The 18,119-nt window shown below is 40.5% G+C and overlaps 2 protein-coding genes and 1 pseudogene across 6 annotated transcripts; 1 reads left to right on the top strand and 2 right to left on the bottom strand.

The window, feature by feature from the left end:
• Nucleotides 1-1,089: 1,089 nt before the first annotated feature.
• Nucleotides 1,090-3,278, top strand: LOC125316283 (annotated as a pseudogene).
• A 1,907-nt stretch (nucleotides 3,279-5,185) lies between these two features.
• On the bottom strand, nucleotides 5,186-10,288 carry LOC115755553 (calcium/calmodulin-regulated receptor-like kinase 2). 4 transcript variants are annotated; one of them, XM_048283893.1, is made up of 8 exons: nucleotides 9,856-10,288; nucleotides 8,624-8,947; nucleotides 8,047-8,200; nucleotides 7,254-7,380; nucleotides 6,417-6,502; nucleotides 6,268-6,339; nucleotides 5,963-6,166; nucleotides 5,186-5,869 (listed from the first exon to the last, which is right to left on the bottom strand). In XM_048283893.1, the coding sequence occupies exons 2-8, from the start codon at nucleotides 8,944-8,946 to the stop codon at nucleotides 5,573-5,575; spliced, it is 1,263 nt and encodes a 420-aa protein (XP_048139850.1). In that variant the 5' UTR covers nucleotide 8,947; nucleotides 9,856-10,288; the 3' UTR covers nucleotides 5,186-5,572. The 4 variants fall into 4 exon arrangements, with proteins under 4 accessions (XP_048139850.1, XP_030550862.1, XP_048139849.1 ...); XM_030695002.2 differs by having other exon boundaries at nucleotides 8,624-9,011; nucleotides 9,808-10,287; XM_048283892.1 differs by having other exon boundaries at nucleotides 8,624-9,032; nucleotides 9,856-10,287.
• Nucleotides 10,289-13,670: 3,382 nt separating this feature from the next.
• Nucleotides 13,671-17,419, bottom strand: LOC115755552 (F-box/kelch-repeat protein At5g15710). Of its 2 annotated transcripts, none has more exons than XM_048283887.1 (2): nucleotides 15,697-17,419; nucleotides 13,671-14,270 (listed from the first exon to the last, which is right to left on the bottom strand). In XM_048283887.1, the coding sequence occupies exons 1-2, from the start codon at nucleotides 16,968-16,970 to the stop codon at nucleotides 14,249-14,251; spliced, it is 1,296 nt and encodes a 431-aa protein (XP_048139844.1). In that variant the 5' UTR covers nucleotides 16,971-17,419; the 3' UTR covers nucleotides 13,671-14,248. The 2 variants fall into 2 exon arrangements, with proteins under 2 accessions (XP_048139844.1, XP_030550860.1); XM_030695000.2 differs by lacking the exon at nucleotides 13,671-14,270 and having other exon boundaries at nucleotides 15,232-16,980; nucleotides 17,203-17,419.
• Nucleotides 17,420-18,119: the final 700 nt, after the last annotated feature.

Raw genomic sequence — 18,119 nt, 5'->3', positions numbered from 1 at the left:
CAAGCCCTCGCCTAGATCCGACGAGGGTCACCGGCCCTCGCCCGGGTTTGGCCGAGGGCCGCCACCGGCCGGGGTCGGTTACTAGTGGCAACCCTCGGCCGGACTTAGGTGAGGGCCGGCGACCCTTGCCCGATCCGGGTGAGGGCCGCGACCCTCGCCTCGCCTATGGCCGGCGGGGGGCGTGTAAGCCCTCGCCACACCACATGCGGGTTTACCCTTTTTTTATGAGTTTTTACTTTTTCTTTTGTTAATTTTTAACTTAATTTTTCAAATTATTTTGAAAAAACAATTTGTATTTTTTTTTTATTTTTGTAACCTAATTAAATTTTTATTTTTAGTGTTTTTTAAAATTTTTACCTTTTTTTAATTGTTGATTGGACCTCGCCGGTGCCACGTCGCCTTCAAATAATAATAAAATAATGCCACGTCCGATTTCCGTCAGAGAAAATTGGACTTGGCACTAAGATGATCGTTTTTAAAAAAATTTGGCACTAAAGTAATTTTCGTACACAACTTTTGGCACTAAAAGTGTATTTTTCCCCTAAGTTTTGACAACTATATGTTATGCATCAGACCATGACATTAGTTAAAATAACCCCTTCTTTTGATAGGACCTACCAATTCGTACCTTGATTAAGACTAACTAAGAACTTCAATGAAGATCATGGCATAAGGGAGACAACCGGTGTGGAGCTTGAGGACCGCCGGTGCAAGGGAATACTATCGGTGGAGGTGTTGAGGGTCGTTGCCACTTTGGGCGTGAATGGCGACGATGGGTGGCTAGACAATGGCGAGGGAGCTGCTGGAGATGCCTGGCTGGAGTTGTTGTACACAAACAAGGGTTTGATCGCCAGAGGACCTACTGGTCGTCGGAGTTACATGGAGACTGTGAGAGCTTCACCGGTATTGAAGTTGTCGAGAAAACCTCCTATGATATTTCGAAATTGATAAAATCATCCATCTATACTGGTATTAGATCAATGAAGATGATGTCCTATTCTAGGCTGAATAAATACAACGAAAGCTCTATCGCCACTAATAGTTATTAGAGTACGAAGGAAAAGACCGATGATGTTTGGACGTACCTTAATGGATGTGAACAAGTCAGAGATCGAGAAGTTCATGAGGACTTGGAGGTACCGTGACAAGGTGGATAGCTTCCATAGTCATGGTCATACTCAGGAAGACGAAGTGAAAGGTAGTATGTAAGTCAACTACTAGAGCGCAGCCTTGATGAACTCACGCATTGCTGATAGAAGCGGATCTCTATATCACCGAGAAGAACGTGCAGTTGCACATTAGATTTGAAGACCCATATATTTTGTTGACTATCAATTTAAGTCTCAAGGAATATTAACCGCAAGTCGCAGACGTGAAACTTCCGAAATTGACACACGAAGGAAACTCCAATTTGCTGTCAGTCAAGTTGGTGAAAAGGATTATTTACTAATATAAGCAACTCTATTTGTAACCACACTGTTGCTAGGAAGATTCGAATATATGGACGACCAAATCTCGCCGTGATCGCGTCGTTTATCTTCAATGAATGAATTGATCCTCTTGAAAATTATACAATCATTGGTGTGGATCTTGAGACTATATGAGAGATCAACACATGCTGAAGAATACAAGAATTGCAAGTGCAACTACAAACTGAGAAAAGCTTTACTTATACACTTATACTCTTGTTGAGCGAGAAGTTCATTTACTGAGAGTGATTAACTGATTGGAATGAACGATCTAAATTGAATCGGATGTAAAGTGAACGGCGAAAATGGATTGATCAATTAACCGTACGCCCATCAGTTGGAAAAAGAGATAACAGTGGTTAATAATGTGTGAAATATCAATTGATGGAAATTTGATAAATAGCTATGAGTGTCAAGGGGTCGGGCCGGGCCGGGTATCATGATACCCAACCCAAATCTAAATGAAACCGTGCCCAACCCAACCCGATACACAAGGGCATGTGTCTCAAACTTCGGGACGGGCTGGTCTCGGTTTCGGGATTCGATGGGTTATTTTTTTCGCCTTCACATCCTCTGTCCCAACAATCTCTGAAAACAAAGTGCGTCCATGTCGTAGACCACCGCTTGTTGAAAACATCAAACAAGAGAGCTTGGGGCGTCGATCGTGGAGGTTAGGGTTTAGGGCTCGTACTTCTCAAATTGGAGAGAGGGGTGTGAGCAGTGGAGGTTAGGGCTGAGGCTCGTGCTTTTCAATTTGGGAGAATTTTTTTTTTTTAACAAAATCTGACTCAACTTGAATGATCAGAATACCCGACAGTTAGCCCTTACCCGAAGAAGATCAAGGCCCGACCTTAAAATACACTAATTTCTCAAGTCGGTTTGGGCTTTTTTGACAGCCCTAATAATAACCACTACAGATAATGATCAAAAATTGAAATCGAGCCCATCTCTTATGTGTGTAGTAGAGCTGTCAATATGGGTCATAAACCCATATTTGACCCATATTTTATATAAAATGGGTCTTATATGGGTCATTAACTTGTAGAGACCCACTAAAACTAGGTTGAAAAGGTCGCAGTGAAATTAAATGGGTCAAAAATGGGTCACATATGAAACCCATTTCTAACCCATTTCGGACCCATTTTGGACCCATTATCGACAGCTCTACCCACAAGTTGCAAATGGGCCAGAGTACTTAAAAGGCTTAGTTATTATTTTTATATTTTTATAAGGTGACCCTCCGTCGGTGCGGCGGACCATCTGCTGGTGCCACTCGGTCGCCGCTATACTCCTCCGTCCCTTCGCCGGTCGCCGCCGTGCTCCTGCTGCTAGCCGTCGTGTGTCACCGTACCCCATCGCCCGCCGCTGCCGATCACTGTCGTACTCCACCGCCGATACCTCCTCCGCCCCCACCACTTCCTCGTCATCCTCCTCCCCCTCCTCCTCCTCCTCTGCCGCCGGCACCTTGGATCTCAAGTTCTCCGCCGAGAAGATTCACAAGTTGCGACAGGGACGAGCAGAGAAGAGACGGCCGCTTCGCCTCCCTCGATCGAGTCAAACTCTCGGCAAGAAGTGAATCGGTGCTCCGGATGCCGGAGGAAGGTAGGCCTCATCGGATTCCGATGCTGGTGCGGAGAGCTCTTCCGCTCGGAGCATCGGTACTTCGATCGACACGACCGCAACTACAACTACAAGGCGGCCAGCCGTGAGGCGATTGCGAGGGAGAATCCGGTGGTGAAAGCCGCGAAGATCGTTCGTAGTCCGATGATCCGAAGGGAGAATAAAAAAGGAAGGCTGGAGGAGATCTAAGACCGAATCTCGCTTTTTCTTTCCCAACAACGATGATGATAACGTGTGGGATGGAAGGTGGAGAAGAAGAGAAATCAGAAAAAATTAAAAAGGTAAAAAATTTCACTTGATTGAAAATATTTTAAAAAATAAAACAATTCGAAAAAATAGAAAAAATTTAAAAAAGGAAAAAATTTCAATTGATTACAAAATATTTTAAAAAATAAAACAATTCGAAAAAATATAAAAATTTTAAAAAAGGAAAAAATTTCAATTGATTACAAAATGTTTTAAAAAATAAAACAATTCGAAAAAATATAAAAAATTTAAAAAAGGAAAAAATTTCAATTGATTACAAAATATTTACAAATTAAAAATAGGAAAAAATTTCACTTGATTTTTTATTGCATAAAAGTATTTTAGTAATATTATTTTTATTTTATTTACAAATTATTTATTATTTAATTTTCTTTTTTATTTGATATGAAGTTTTTATCTAGTAACATATACGTGTGAAGAGCTTAAAATAGGTTGAATATGATATATAGATTTTATTAGAATATTAGTACGATTTAGTAATATGGGTCAAAATGGGTCGGGTTGGGTATGGATCGGTTATGAGTCGGGTCGGGTATGAGTTATTGAATATGGGTCAAAATAGATTATACTGGTCAATATGGGTAGGATCATATTCGACCCGACCCAAATTCGACCCGACCTACCTATTTGAGCTCTCTAGTGTGTAGGCACCACCTAGGGGAGAAAATTTGGCCTGCAGCCAGTCCTTGGAGCTGGCGCCGATTAGAGAGCGATTTTGCGTGTGAGAGTCCACGATAGCATCTCAACGGTGCCACGTGATCAGCATATGATCAATGCATGTGCATGGCACATGACTCTCTCTCTCTCTCTCTCTCTCTCTCTGCCTATTCCAGTGCGTGAGGGTCCACGGGACCGTGGTGGAACAGAACATTGTGGCCGTCAATCGGGGTGGCATGGGGACGCTGAAGATCACGCCATTTGGCATCATGGGATGACCCCTCATCCATTATGTCCAAACCTCATACGAGTCCCACATCGAATTGTCGCTTGAGCTATTTTCGAGCTCCCAGGATGCTAGAAATTTGATTCTGGGCCTGCCTTATCTTGCGGGTTTGCGTCTGAAATCCAAGACCGTTGGAAATACAAATTCCGAATTCATCTCTTTAATGTGTTAGTCCTAAAATGCAAAGAAATGCAAAATGGAACCTAAACGTATTGCAAATGAGAACCATGCTAACGAAATTTTTGTTTATGAGTCGGGTCCGATCTCTAATTTTCTTAAATGATGAATGATAAATGAAATAACCAAATTTTAGACGTCAACAATAATATGATAAAACGAAACTGATAGAAGAAATGCGATTTTAAATCCACTGCATTGAACTTTTGTCGTAGCGGGAATAGAAAGGTACTTGCATTTGAGTTCACATTATAGAATGGCTGACCGGGATGACTTGAGTGCGAGGCAACCATAGATTATGCTTTCTTCCTTTTCTCTGCACAAATTTGGACCCGAGCAGTCTTCCGAAGCATAATCGATGAAGGCAAAACCATCTCTTGGAGTTACCACGCGGGATGCTTGTAACTTCTCTAGAAGCCGAGCAAAGATGACAACGCTTAACCACAGGTTTATTCAAGTATTCGCTCCTGTATGACTCCTTAGATGGGGTTAAGGCAGCTCTGTTTGTTCACAAACAAAGCGTTTGCAGAATCCAGCACGCCAGTTTCAAAAGGGTTGATCTGAAAAAACCGCGGAACCAGAGTAATAATTCGTCGCATCCGTGCTCAATGCGGGTCTTTACTCATGTCAGCCAGCCATAACAAACAACGAAGACCACCAAGGCAACTTCGAGAAATGAATCCCGATCCATCAGTTGCGTCTCGGGTGCGGGGCAAAACTTTGATCTCAGACAAGGAACTAGACGTGCACAGAAGGAGAAGAGGAACCGTTTCTTGAGCCCTGCCACCACGGGACTCAGCAAAAGTAGTATCCCTTGCAAGAACTAGACTGTTGAGCTCACTTGAACATCACGGGTTTTCATCTACACCGCTCGTTTTGATAACTGCATCTAGTAAAAAGGCTCATCCGCATCTACCTACCGACATCCTTCGTTCTCTACACTATGGCGAAGCTCGCTGAAAATAAGACCAGATGAGGATGCTAGGAGAAACCCCAAAATTGAAGGGGCAAAAAAAACAGAGAAGAAAAGGAAAAACAAAGGAAGGAAGGAAGAAAAGAAGTGATGAACCAGGAGGGGAGAAAAACAAGCTATAGTTCACTCTCTCTCCTTCATGCTGGCCATATTACTCAGCTCCACCTGCTGGTCCTCTATTAAGCTTACAGCTCTCGAAATATCAGATCTTGCAAAAGACGCTTCATCATTTTTAATAAGGCGCCTCTGCTTTATCTTCAATATAGCCTGCGAAACTTCCCCTATTGAAGGCCGTTTCCTCGGTAATTTGTGCAGACATCTGTGACCAATGTTAGCTAGTTGTCGCACTTCGTCGGGATTGCATTCCCCAACTAGTCGCTTATCGAGTATTTCATCAACACCATCTGCACTCATCGAAGCCTGTAAACAGAATGTGTGACCAATGAGTTTATACCGATGTGGAGATGACAAAACAAATAGGGGTCTGCTGTGAAGGTTTAAAAGAACACTCACGAGATTGACATATTCCATCAAGTTTTGGTGGGGGTGAATTGCTGTAATGAGTTCGAAGATGATAACACCAAAGCTGTATATGTCACTCTTCATAGTGAATTGGTTCGTGGATATGTATGTTGGGTCAATGTAGCCGTATGTACCTTTCAGGCCAGAATTTCGTCCATCAAATACCTCTTCCTTAGATAGACCAAAATCAGCCACCTACAAAATGGGCAGGGCAGCTTACAGGCCCAACACCATGTACTATAAAAAGGACATAAAAATTTGAAAATACTGAATGTAAAAGAACACGAGTGTCTTACCTTCGCTCTCATGGTTCGGTCTAGCAATATGTTTGCAGATTTTAGGTCACGATGTATGACAGGTGGGACTGCCTGCTCAAAACATTTTTATCAGAGGACTGAAGTTTCCATTCATAAAAAAAAAAGCAAGAGCTAATCAGCAAACATACCCCTTCATGAAGGTATTCAATTCCATGCGATATGTCAAGAGCAATTTGAAGCCTTTCTTCCCAATTCAAAACCCTTTCCTTTTCATCTGGATCATTGTACAGCAGCAAAATCTTATTAGCAAATCCACTATTACATGTAGGAAAGGGAGCATTGAACATTTAACAAGGGGAAAAATATTAGGCTGAGCATCTACAATAATATATGGATGTACACTTGCATAACTGAGGAAACAAGCAATTATGAGAAGTCATAACCCCTCAAACTAAGATGACCAGTGCATACAACCAAGCAAGTGGTTGCCATTTGGCACTTGATCCAAATAGAGTGAACCAAATTTTTGTGACAACGATAATGAGAATTTACAACCTTTTCTGCTTAGCCATCATTACAAATATCTCATATTTTACTGCACGATGTGTGCTACAGATATAAAAAGTAGGCAGCCACAAAAGCCAGAAAATTTGACACAACAAATAAGAATAAGAGGATAATTGAGGGAAACCATCAATGAAATCCCATTTCCTAATTTTAAGTCTAACAGTCCCTTTTTTTTTTTTTTAAAGATAAGTCTAACAGTTCAATGGTCATAAAAAATTGTTGAAGTTTCTTTCAATACCCAAAATTTCAGAATATTCAACAAGAGAATTATCACCAGGGAGTCCAAAATAAAGTAAAAAGAAACAGTCAATGATGAAACAGTGAAGCCAGCTCCTGTAGTTATCACAAAAATGGAAGTATTCGACGAAACTTTACATGCGTCGCCTGTAAGGCTGAAATTTACGTGTGCATAGCAAAGGTGTAACATGTTCCAGATCAGTTGGTTTCCTTGAACTTACTGTAAAGAAGATTTGCCAGACTTCCATTACTCATGAACTCATAAATCAACATGTGCTGCCCCTTATCTATGCAATAGCCCACCAAATTTACAAGATTTCTATGATGTAATCTACCAAGCAGAGACACCTGCAAAAGAGACCGTGTCATTGGCACACGTTTTGGTTAAAATGCTATTTATGATACCTGACAATTTGAGAAAGCATATTTAATTAACCTCTAAATCCATCCTCAAGAAAATGTTACTTGTGCTAAATACTTTGAAATATCAAAGATGTTAGGCAAAATATATTCAACGGTAAGGATTGGTATATGAAGTTATCTTTCACTACTCTTGGTCCTGGATTATCTAAGAAGGTTCCCTCATTTAAGAACTCAATTTCAGCACAGTGGACACATGCCCACCTCGTATTCATGCTGCATTAGTTGAGTAAGTTCTAATAGCATGAACAAAGTCAAAAACTACTCAGCATGCTTTAGTGCATATGTTCTTAGAAGACACTGGGAAAAAGTTGCCTGAGGGAATTGAGTCAATTTTATAGAAGCACAAAAATAATCCCATACGACAAGATCCACCATTCCAAACCTTTCCATACATTCTCCTGTGACTATTATCCTGGTACCTATTTGTCGACATATTCATTTACAGAAACATTTTGCAATATCGTTATCCTTTTGTGTAAACATTGAGGAACTTCAGGGCAACAATCTGAAAAAAAATGGCTAAAGACAAGTAGTCTATTGTATTCATAACAATGACATGCTCCTTTACCCTAATGTTACTTCAGCCCATACCTCTGTTTGAAACTCCTTTTCACCCTGTTTTGAATCAGAGGCAAGCACTTTGACAGCTACGATTTCCCCAGCTGCCATCGCAGCTTTATATACAGGACCAAAGGAACCTTGTCCTAGGACAGTAGTGAAGATTTGTGTAGCTTTTTGTATGTCCCTGCAGATGTGCAAAGGCTCACACAACTTTACCAATGAAAATAATAAAATTTCATGAGAGCTTTTGGGAACACAATACATGTGGAAAAGATCCGATCACCCTGCAATTATTTGAACCCATGGCTTGAAATATAGCATGGAAGAGATATGTTCCCCTGTTTCCCAAAGCGGGAGTTGTTATGAAGCAGTAATTTTTATTCATTGACAAAGACTAAATAGTAGCCATACATGCATACAATAAGAAAAGAGAGCATTACGGGACGTTCATTATCCCATTTGACACAACAGAAACCGTCCATATATTTTCACCACAGTAAATGAACTTCAAAAGAGGAAAATATCCAGGAATCAAATTTCAAATAATATGTAGTTGAAGGGCAATCTTGAGGATATTAGAGCAATTGAGGATAATCATTTTGCATACTTGTAAGAATATCTGGGTATGCCTGATGCAGATGCAAGCCATTCTTTGTTCTGGTGGCTCCGCCAGTTAAAAGGAGAATTCTTCCGGTGGTTATCAGATGCCCCATTAGCTATTGAGGTTGACAATGACGCACTGAAGTCGGTGCTCGTGCCTAATCCATTCATGCGTATGGGAAGGGTGGTTAAACTACGCTCATTCGCACATCGTCGAAGATGAGCATGTTTCTTGTACCATCTCACGCTGAAGAATACGAGCAAAGCTATCAAAATGCCAAGAGCAAGACCAACAGAGACGCCAATGATAATTAAATCAGGTTGATTCATCCTGCAACAGCTTTTGGACTTGAAACAGATCACACATCTTGAAGGGAAGATATGCTGCAGAATCCCTCTCACATATCGGACATCATCTGGAGTCAAATAATTATCATTGAAAGACGTGCATGCATAGTCTAAACAGGTAGTGTCTGGTACAACTGTACAAAGTGATCAACAATGAATAACAAAGTGGAAATAAATCATTTGAAGCTGCATATATCATCAAAACAATACAAATTAGCAGATAATAAGTTTATACTATTCATGTTAGTAGAAGGAAAGAGGGAGAAAAAAGATGGATATGGTGCTTTCATCTAAAATATGTATTGTTCACTAGACTGACAAAGATTCAGGGTTGAAGGAGAGTCCTATCACAATTGCGCGAATTCCACAACCTTGGCCACTTGCTCTCACTCATTCAAATATTAGCAAAGGACATACGACAAATGACCAATAGATCACGGAAGTTCATTTCACAACAAAAGCCTGACATGCGAAACTGCAACAAGAGAGGAGACAAATTGCCTTCCGAAGCCTCCCAACAATCAGCTCGGACTATCCGTTTCGAAGAGAGAGACTCTGCTAAGCAGTGGAGGGAACACCAACTAGGCATAGCCTAAGCTAACATGAATTCGCATAAATATCATTAGCCCCAGGGGCACACACCTTCCGAATTCGGAAGCACAAGAAAAACACACTACATACACTCCATCATCTTCAAAACTTGAACATCCAAACATGACAACCATAAAGAGCAAGCAGAACCCAATTTCGACCGATCCCAGAAAAGCTAAAGGAAGTATCACCCTCAGAATCAACAAAGGACGACACCCTTTTTTCCAAAATCAAGAAACGCGCAGGAATCACCTCCTTTCCTTTTCTTTCAGCAGCCAAAAACAACACCGTGAGCTGTACCTGCTCAGCAGCCAAGTCAGCAAAATTCCTTCGATCAGCTTCTGCGAAAAGAAGAGGAGCTTCTTGGGTCGGGAGACTCGGCACGATCAGTCCCGCAGCGCCCTTCGCAAGCTTCCATCTTTAGGGTGGCTTCTGGGTCAAGAGTCAAGGCTCGAGGGGGGACGACCCAGTACAAGAAAGAAACTGCGCAGAGATGAGAGCGAAAGATAGAGAGAGAGAGAGAGAGAATAAAGAGACACGGTTATTGGTAAAAGGGAAAGTCGAAGTGGGTATGGGCGAATAGCAATCTAGAAGCCATAGAAAACGGGAATGAGCAGTGGGACGTACGCACAACGATGTTGCTCATCGTTGTGTAGCAGCCGGTAAACAAGAATTGGCATCGTTTGGAGTTATCTGCTATAGGGTGGTGCGAAGAACAAAGGGACTTGGGCGTTTCCGCCTCCTCCCATGTTTTTTTCGTTTTCCTTTCTCTCCTTCGCAATCTTGGTGGCTCATCCTTGTACTCAATCGATTTCCTTCGATGCTTTTGATTCGTCTAAATGGCATTGTTCGTTAAATGACCGTCTGTAGTTCCATACAGAAAAATCTTGCAGGATAAAATCCGAAAATTATTTGACCAAAAAAGATTCTGAAATTTTAACTTTCTCAATGCGGGTAATTTTACTTTCATTAACAAGCAAAATAGCACTAGCGACCCATTTTGATCCGAGTAAATTTCAATGATTTAAGATGGAGGAGAGAGAAATTATTAAAATAAGTTACGTCGGCATTTTCCGCTAGTCGAGTTAGATTAAGTTTACAGGAGGACTCAATTGTACCATTTTGATCAATCTTAGGATTTGATTTCATTTTTTTGTAAGTTTTAGGATTTAATTGCACTTTCGTGACAAATTTTGGGACTTTCAGTGCACTTTTCTCAAAAAAAAAAAAAAAAAACCTAGGACCTTTTTCAATAGTTCCTTTCTTCACGCGCGTATGTACTTGGAGATATATATTAATAACCGTTGTTTCGACGAATGTGACATTTTTTTTTCCTGGTAAAAAATATGACATTTTGAATATATTGATATTGGACGCCCCCCGGACTTTAAAATCATGATTATCTCTAGCAGAATTCCACATATATTGATGTTCAAAGTCACGTACAATCTTTTTCTATCTTCTTCTTGATGCTGCAGCAACATAAGCGACTTTATCTTAGTTGTCCTATAAACCACACGAAAATACCTTACAAATCGAAACGTTTGGACACAGTTTGATCGAATCTATGACAGCAAAAGGGGGAAATTCCAGCGGCGTTCTGCTCTTCATCTTTGATATTTTTATCCATTCATGAAACATTTCTATGAAAAGAAAAATAAATAAATAAATGAAAAATAGATCAGTTTAGGGGAGCTAAGCTGGTTGGATAAGGGAATTTTCTGGAACTCACATGCCCCCACACACATGCAAAGCAGTACATACGGGGGAAGAGGAATGTAATGGTTGTCCTGTCCGAATCATAATTCTAAATCTTTTTACTTTATTTATTTATTTATTTATATGCGGAAGAATTTGCGGACTGGCAGTGGATTTGGTAGGATGCTGACAAAATAGGGTGCCGGCTGGCCCAAAACCAATTCCTAGAACATTATAAAGAGCTCCATCTGGTGCAATTCCTCAATGATGGTGGTGGGGAGATGCAATCAATGGTTAAAGACCAAACTATAGTCCAAAGTCAACCTCTGACATGCTACCTTCATTCTGTAATCATTTAAGCTCTCATCAATGGCGCTTATCTGTTACCTTTCGTTCCTTTTCTGGGTCAGTTTTGCTAACCTACCCACTATCAGACAGAAGAGAAAACCCCCCAACAGCAACTACTCCCTGGAAAAGATTCTGAGGTTGAAAGCCACAAAGTGGCATTGCAACGGTTGGGGGGGTTGGTAGCAAGTCAAGCGCCAGAAGTTTCATGGCGATCCTACTTCAAAAAAGAGGACAGAGGAACTGAATCCTCACTCTCGGAACCCCATACTAAACAGAAAGTACTCGTGAATTTTCGCATCTTATATGTTTTTCCCTTCTTCAGGTCCCTGTCTCGCGCCTCGGGCATAGAACTGAATCTTGATCCAAGGTGTCCTTGATCCATTGTGTTCACAGTTCTGCGTTCAGAATGCATGCAAAGAACGTATCAACCTGTGTGCAGCCTCAATCCGGTCCCAACTTGACTTAGCATACGCAAGGCATGCAAAATTAGAGAGAGAGAGAGAGAGAGAGAGAGAGAGAAGTCGTTTATGCGAGAGAATGTACACCTTTTTCCACCAATACAGAGCACATGATTCGTGAATTCTTATAACCTCTTGTGCCTGGATTACTTCTTTGAACAACAGTCCCCGATCCAAAGTTCAAATTCCTACAGCACATAAAAGCACGAGAAGACTCGGCAAAATATGAAATGTAAGCAGATAACCTAAAAGATCATATGTCAAAGATAAAATAGATCCATCTCATTGTAAATTTTGCAGCAGTGAAGAAAAAGGAGAACCTTCTCTTTGTCGGTACGGAAAAAAAAGATTATTGAAATGGCATTACGCAGCGCCTTTACCCTTAGTTAAGACTCATGGCATGATGGACCATTCCAACTATATCTATGATATCAAGCACTTCCAGTCTCCTTCCACTTTCAGTGGTTATCCATAAACTCACTCTTTGCAATTTCAGCCATTCTCCTATTCCTATCCCCCACACGGGCCAAATGTCAGAAGCTTTTGTTTTGTTTTTGCCCAATCCCAGGCCTGCCTATGCCTTCAGCTCCTCGACTCAGTTGACGTTACCCTTTCAATAACCACAAAGGTGACATCATATTTTTACAAAACCTTCAGTTCAGGAGAGGTGCACACAGAAATAGCCTACACCTGATGTATTTCCCTCTTCTGCAGATTATCAGAAGTAAACTACAAAGTGGTTAATTGAGAGAATGATGGACGACAGAAATTTTCTAATCACTGGCATAGCTGGTACAAGGTCATCCGTTTCGATGTTGTAGGCCAACTTTTACCTATCTTGTCCAACCTGACAACTGGTAACTAGACTTGTAAGATGCAAGTTCACATTCTGAAAGGCTCTGCTACATTAACAAACGATAGGTCTTACTGTGATCCTTCACATATTTTATGCCTTTTGGCAAGCAAGGGTTTTGCTATCTTCTTGGTTTAGTCTTCTTTTATTAATCTCCGTAATCAAGAACTTCTCAAGCTTCGCTTGGTTGTTTAATTAAACATTAAAAAAAAAAAAAAAACACAGGCAAGCAAGTATGATCACACAGAACACAATTCAAAATCTAAAAGACTAATCAACTCCACTGTTTTAGCTTCACACTAGTTGCATCTTCGACTCATGTGCAGAAAAGAATACTTTAGATCCTTAAGAGCTCGGTCGAAACCTCCTGTATATGGAACCCTCATGCACATTTGGTTGAGAATGAACTTCCCGGACTGACATAAAATTGTGGCTATCCCTGTTACCTCAAAGACACAACTTTGGACTAGCACCGAGAAAACGAGATGGCTATGTCACATGCGTTTGAGGTCAAAACCAACCAAAGCAAAAGATTCAAAAGCATTCAGTAGGCAATACAAGGCTCATTTGGTAGCTACAAACTAAAAACTTACAAGGATGCGTAAATATGTTCTCCCTCACCAGTAAATTATACAGCCCAAACAGGGAAGTTATGCAGGAATTGAAGAAACTTGCAAATACATGGCACATTTTATAGCTTTCCTAAACCAAACCAAAAAGGGAGAACCCCATCGTCAGGAACTCAAAGAGCACACTCTTCTAGTTCGGATTAGCTGAGAGCTTCAGCAAAGTAACATTGTTATTCGGAACATAATAGCAGATAAACAATATTCAGCATATTTCAGAGAATTAACTAGCACATATAAACATTTCCACTACACTTCATATGTCAAACAATTCCTGCAACATACTTACCATGGTACGGTAAATCCAAATGTTACCAGCAATGATGAGCGATGGATTAGTAGTTTTTAGCAGAGATAGCACATGAAACAATCTCCACCGTCCATATCCAGCAGTCTTACTCATAACTTCCCAGCAAAGCAAACTTTACAGCAAAAAGCTCAGATTGCATAATTCGACTGAATTATGCAGCGCAGTTAGAAAAAAATGTTTGACCTGAATGAAGCTTTGCATTATGGGTACCCTTTTGCGCACGCAATTCCAAGCCAACTCAAAACATCTTTTGTTTAAAAGAATCAACAAAATTAGAATTGCATTCTGAGTAAGATTTCTTCTCCTTTGTTTGGTCAGATATTTGGAAGCAGGAATGCCCATTCTGATGGAAAGGGAACTCCTGCTAAGTGAGGAAATGGCCCTGAACAAGCTTCTATCATTAAGGGGAAACCTTACAGACCCTTACTTTCTACTTATTTGAGAGTGACCCACATAAGGAAAAGAAGGACCACCCCATTAGTGGTTTTCAGTTCTGGTTTCATTCTACTCGACATCTCAACCCATTTGATTCCATTTCATCATACCAAACTTAACTAAAATCTGGTAATCACCTACTTCCATTTTATGATACCGAACTTAACGAAAAGCTGATAGTCCATTTACCACATGCCCAATTAAACAAGAAGGGAAAGGCGTTGCATACAGCTAGAGAACAAATAAAGAAGCCAGATTCTGTTGGACGAATACTGTCAGAACCAATATAAGCACTAAGATAACACCCATACCCTTCGTATTCAAGGAAGAGGAGTTTGTGACAATGCCTTGCACGATAAGCCACTTAAGTGTCCAAAGTCAAATCAGCTTCTAAGAGCTGTGCTTCAGAAGGCATCGATGTGCCTATTACTTTTAATTATCTAAATCACAATTTGCTGAAACTCCGTGACATGAAAGTGAAGAAGACTAAAAGGAACTCCTCCTGGATTATTATTGACATGGAATTCCAGCATACGCTTTTGTCAACAGGTAAAAATGCCATCGGCAGATTAAACACTGCCATAAAGGAAGCTCTCCACTGGAACATTATAAACCCAGGAAAAGGCACCGCTACAAGGGAAAAAGAGCTTTGAAAAATTGGCATGCAAAACTCCTCACACAGATGCAGGACAAAGTAAGTGGCAAGTTAACGAGCAGATATCACCACAGCACAAGGAAAGGAACACATAAACATATTAATAGAAAGTAAAATTCAACTGAACCAGCTATATCGAAGTCTGTAAAACAGAAAGGAAGACATGGTATTTCAATGACACAAGTAAGAAATGGCTGGAGAATGGAGGCATTGAAAACACTGAAAACTTCTGACGTGGAGACACAATCACGAGCCAATTGTGATGAAAAATAAGACCAAATAACGAGCCAGTGATCAAATGATACAACTTACATATATAATAGTCTCCAAGAATACAAAAGGAGGTATAATTACATATTTTCCCAGAGGCCATTGTCCATGAATCAACGACTCTCAAGAGCCACTTCCATACAAGTGTGTAAACACAATGATCCTCAAATAATCAGCACGAAAAGCTTGATGAATAGTGCCATTACTAGTTTTGCTCTTGAATTGAGACAAAAGTACTTCTTTCAATCGCAGTCATGTCAGAGGATGATCCACAAAGAAGAGCTCAAACAACAGAAATGCCGCTAATTCATGAGGTCAGTCAAAAATTGGAAATGGGAAGTGAGAGGTAGCTGATATATGCATATGCCGATGAAGCCAATAACCTGACATAATTCTTGTCAAATAGAAGCACGATACCATGTTTCTCCGTTCAATTAATGGAAGCATCAAATCTTGGCTCATAGAAGCAAATCTGGCTGTTGTATGACTGAAGAGCACAGCCAGCAATCCAAGACCAAACCTTCTTATCTACATCATATATGAGACCCTTCCCTTGATTCCAAGATGTAAAGCAGATCAAGTTATCCTGTCCAAAGCACTCAAATCTCTCAGCAGACAACCTAAAAAGAGCCCGAAAGTATTTCGGTGGCATTCTACTGATCTCCACCCAGGTATTCTTTCCATGATCCAACTCCCAAATCCTCATACTCTGAAGTGTACTGTAAAGACCTATCCTCCCAACTAGAAACAAACGTTTTTGAGTACCGGCAACCAAATAACCATCCAACAAGGACCTTGGAAACTTAGCGGGGATATGTTCCCATAGCCCTCTGTCCAATCGAAATAACATCAGTCCAAGAGGTGAGAGAGTTTCCAAATACAATGTAGAATCACAAAACGCCATTTTTGAGGAGCAAAGATTAACTGCAGGCATAATCTGGTGGAGAGACCAAATGTCAAGCTTCGAATCATACACTTCAGTCGGCAACGACTTGTCGCCATATATATCACTCGTTGCAATTACTTTAAAAGACCGATCTGTCCGATCAACAACCATGATCAACTGTCTTTGCTGATTATAATGCATACTTGGCAGTGTCCTCCATGTCTGAGTAAGAGGGTTACAGACTAAAGTTTTAAAAGCCAACCCATCAAGCCCAGAAAAGCAAACGAGACCTCCGGATGAGCCGATCAACCAAAATGCCCAAGGCGGCAAAAAGTTAAAAGGAATCCTGTACCATGTTTTCAGAGGCAAACTAAAGACCGAGCATTGTGGGGTTTGTGAATTTTTCCAAAATGTAAGAAGACATGGCCCATGAGACGGCACCTGCGAATGGAACTTGAGAAAGCTACTATCCTGGAGGATAGAATTCCAGCGCCTACAAACTGAACGAAGCCGGAAAATCATAAATGGTGGGACTCTAGCTAAAATCTCATTCAGCAAGTCCTCGGGCAACATTGCCCATATATTATCCTCCATTTGAACATCAGGGTGCACTATTTTGCTGAATGTAGCCGCTGTTTCCTCATCTAAACCACGGGGCTTCGTCTTAATAACCTTTTGCCTAGAAGGACTTGTGTTTCTTGATCCTGCCCGGCTTAAGGGGCTAGTATTCCTCGACCCACCACCCCTCATGGGCGATACTTGTTTAGGGCACCTGTCATCGATGCGAAAAGCCGCATCTTCGGTCAATTGGGAGCTAGAAACACCAGACCCAGATGGAGAAGATGACCCAACTTCGTCCGCGCGTGCTGATTCCATCAACCTAGCTCTGCCAAGACAAGTTTCAGCTCTATCTCACGGTTCAGACACAAACAAAGATCAGGAATTTGCAACCGCGAGACGTCGATTTAGAGCGTCGCATGGAAAAAAAAAAAAAAAAAGAAAACCCAAGAGGTTCCAAACATTTCCGCCGCATAGTATCTTCAAAGGGACCAAGCACCGAACCTCGGATCAAGAAAGGGATATTAATCAATGTGGACGAATCACTTACTGCGTCAGAGATGCACTTGGAGCTCGAGGGGCTCTTGGATGGATTATGCTTCGCACTCGAGAAGAAAACCATCCAGATTTCGCTTTGGGTTTGTCCGGAGAAAAACTCTCGACTCCGAGATCAGTGAAGATAATTTCTGGGGTAGAAATAAAAAGAGACCAGAAACTATATAACCTACAGTCTCCCTCTTCCCCTTCCCCCCGTTTATTTTCCGTCTAATTTCGTTGCAACAAGACATGTTCGAACGTTGGAGAGATCTTTAAAGGAACAAAATATTTAATATTTATGAAAAGAATTTCCAACGATCTCAAATGCCTTTAATTTCCTACGTCTGTTTTAAAAATTTAAAATAAAGTTCATTATCTGCTCTTTTTTTTGTCGGAATTATCTGCCTATTTTTTTTTTTGTTGGATTTTTGTATGCATATTACGGGGTGGGTAAAATTTCATGTAGTTCAAGAAACAAAACGGAAATTCCATTGTCGCTAAATAAATTCGTATGATTTGATAAATAAGGAGTCCATAATAGAATTTTTCAATCCAAAATGCTCGGGATGGAAATGAGGGAATATCTGCAATACTCGATTTTGCTCCGATACAATTTGAAGGAATTTTATAGATTTATTGCTCAGGGCTTATTAAAAGATTCGTGCTAGTACTTTTTCTTTCAAATTCTATGTCTCCCATTGTTTAACTTTTATTCGATGCTAAAAATTAAAACCTTTCAAAACCTATTAGCATTTGAAACCCTAAACCATATATAGTTTTTTCTCAAAATTTTTGAAATAATAACTTCCATTTTGACTAATAAAAAGATAGGATTTGCTTTTTTTTTTTTCTTCTGACCAGACATTCATATCAAGAAAAAAAAAAAAGGAAAGAAAAAAAAAAAAAAAAAAGTGAGGACGTGCGCTCCAA

This window comes from Rhodamnia argentea, chromosome 8 (genome assembly GCF_020921035.1).
Source record: "Rhodamnia argentea isolate NSW1041297 chromosome 8, ASM2092103v1, whole genome shotgun sequence".
Taxonomy (NCBI): Eukaryota; Viridiplantae; Streptophyta; class Magnoliopsida; order Myrtales; family Myrtaceae; genus Rhodamnia; species Rhodamnia argentea.
The sequence above is the reverse complement of the archived record's forward strand: the minus strand, read 5'-3'. Positions and strand labels throughout refer to the sequence as shown.

Bases quoted from the DNA above. Each gene is read 5' to 3' on its own strand.
- LOC115755553 (XM_048283893.1), bottom strand. From the start codon at position 8,946: ATGAATCAACCTGATTTAATTATCATTGGCGTCTCTGTTGGTCTTGCT. The intron at 6,503-7,253 runs GTAAGTTCAAGG...ACAATGATCCAG, and splicing joins TCTGGCAAATCTTCTTTACA to ATGAAAAGGAAAGGGTTTTG. The intron at 5,870-5,962 runs GTGAGTGTTCTT...TTCTGTTTACAG, and splicing joins TGATGGAATATGTCAATCTC to GCTTCGATGAGTGCAGATGG.
- LOC115755552 (XM_030695000.2), bottom strand. From the start codon at position 16,970: ATGGAATCAGCACGCGCGGACGAAGTTGGGTCATCTTCTCCATCTGGG.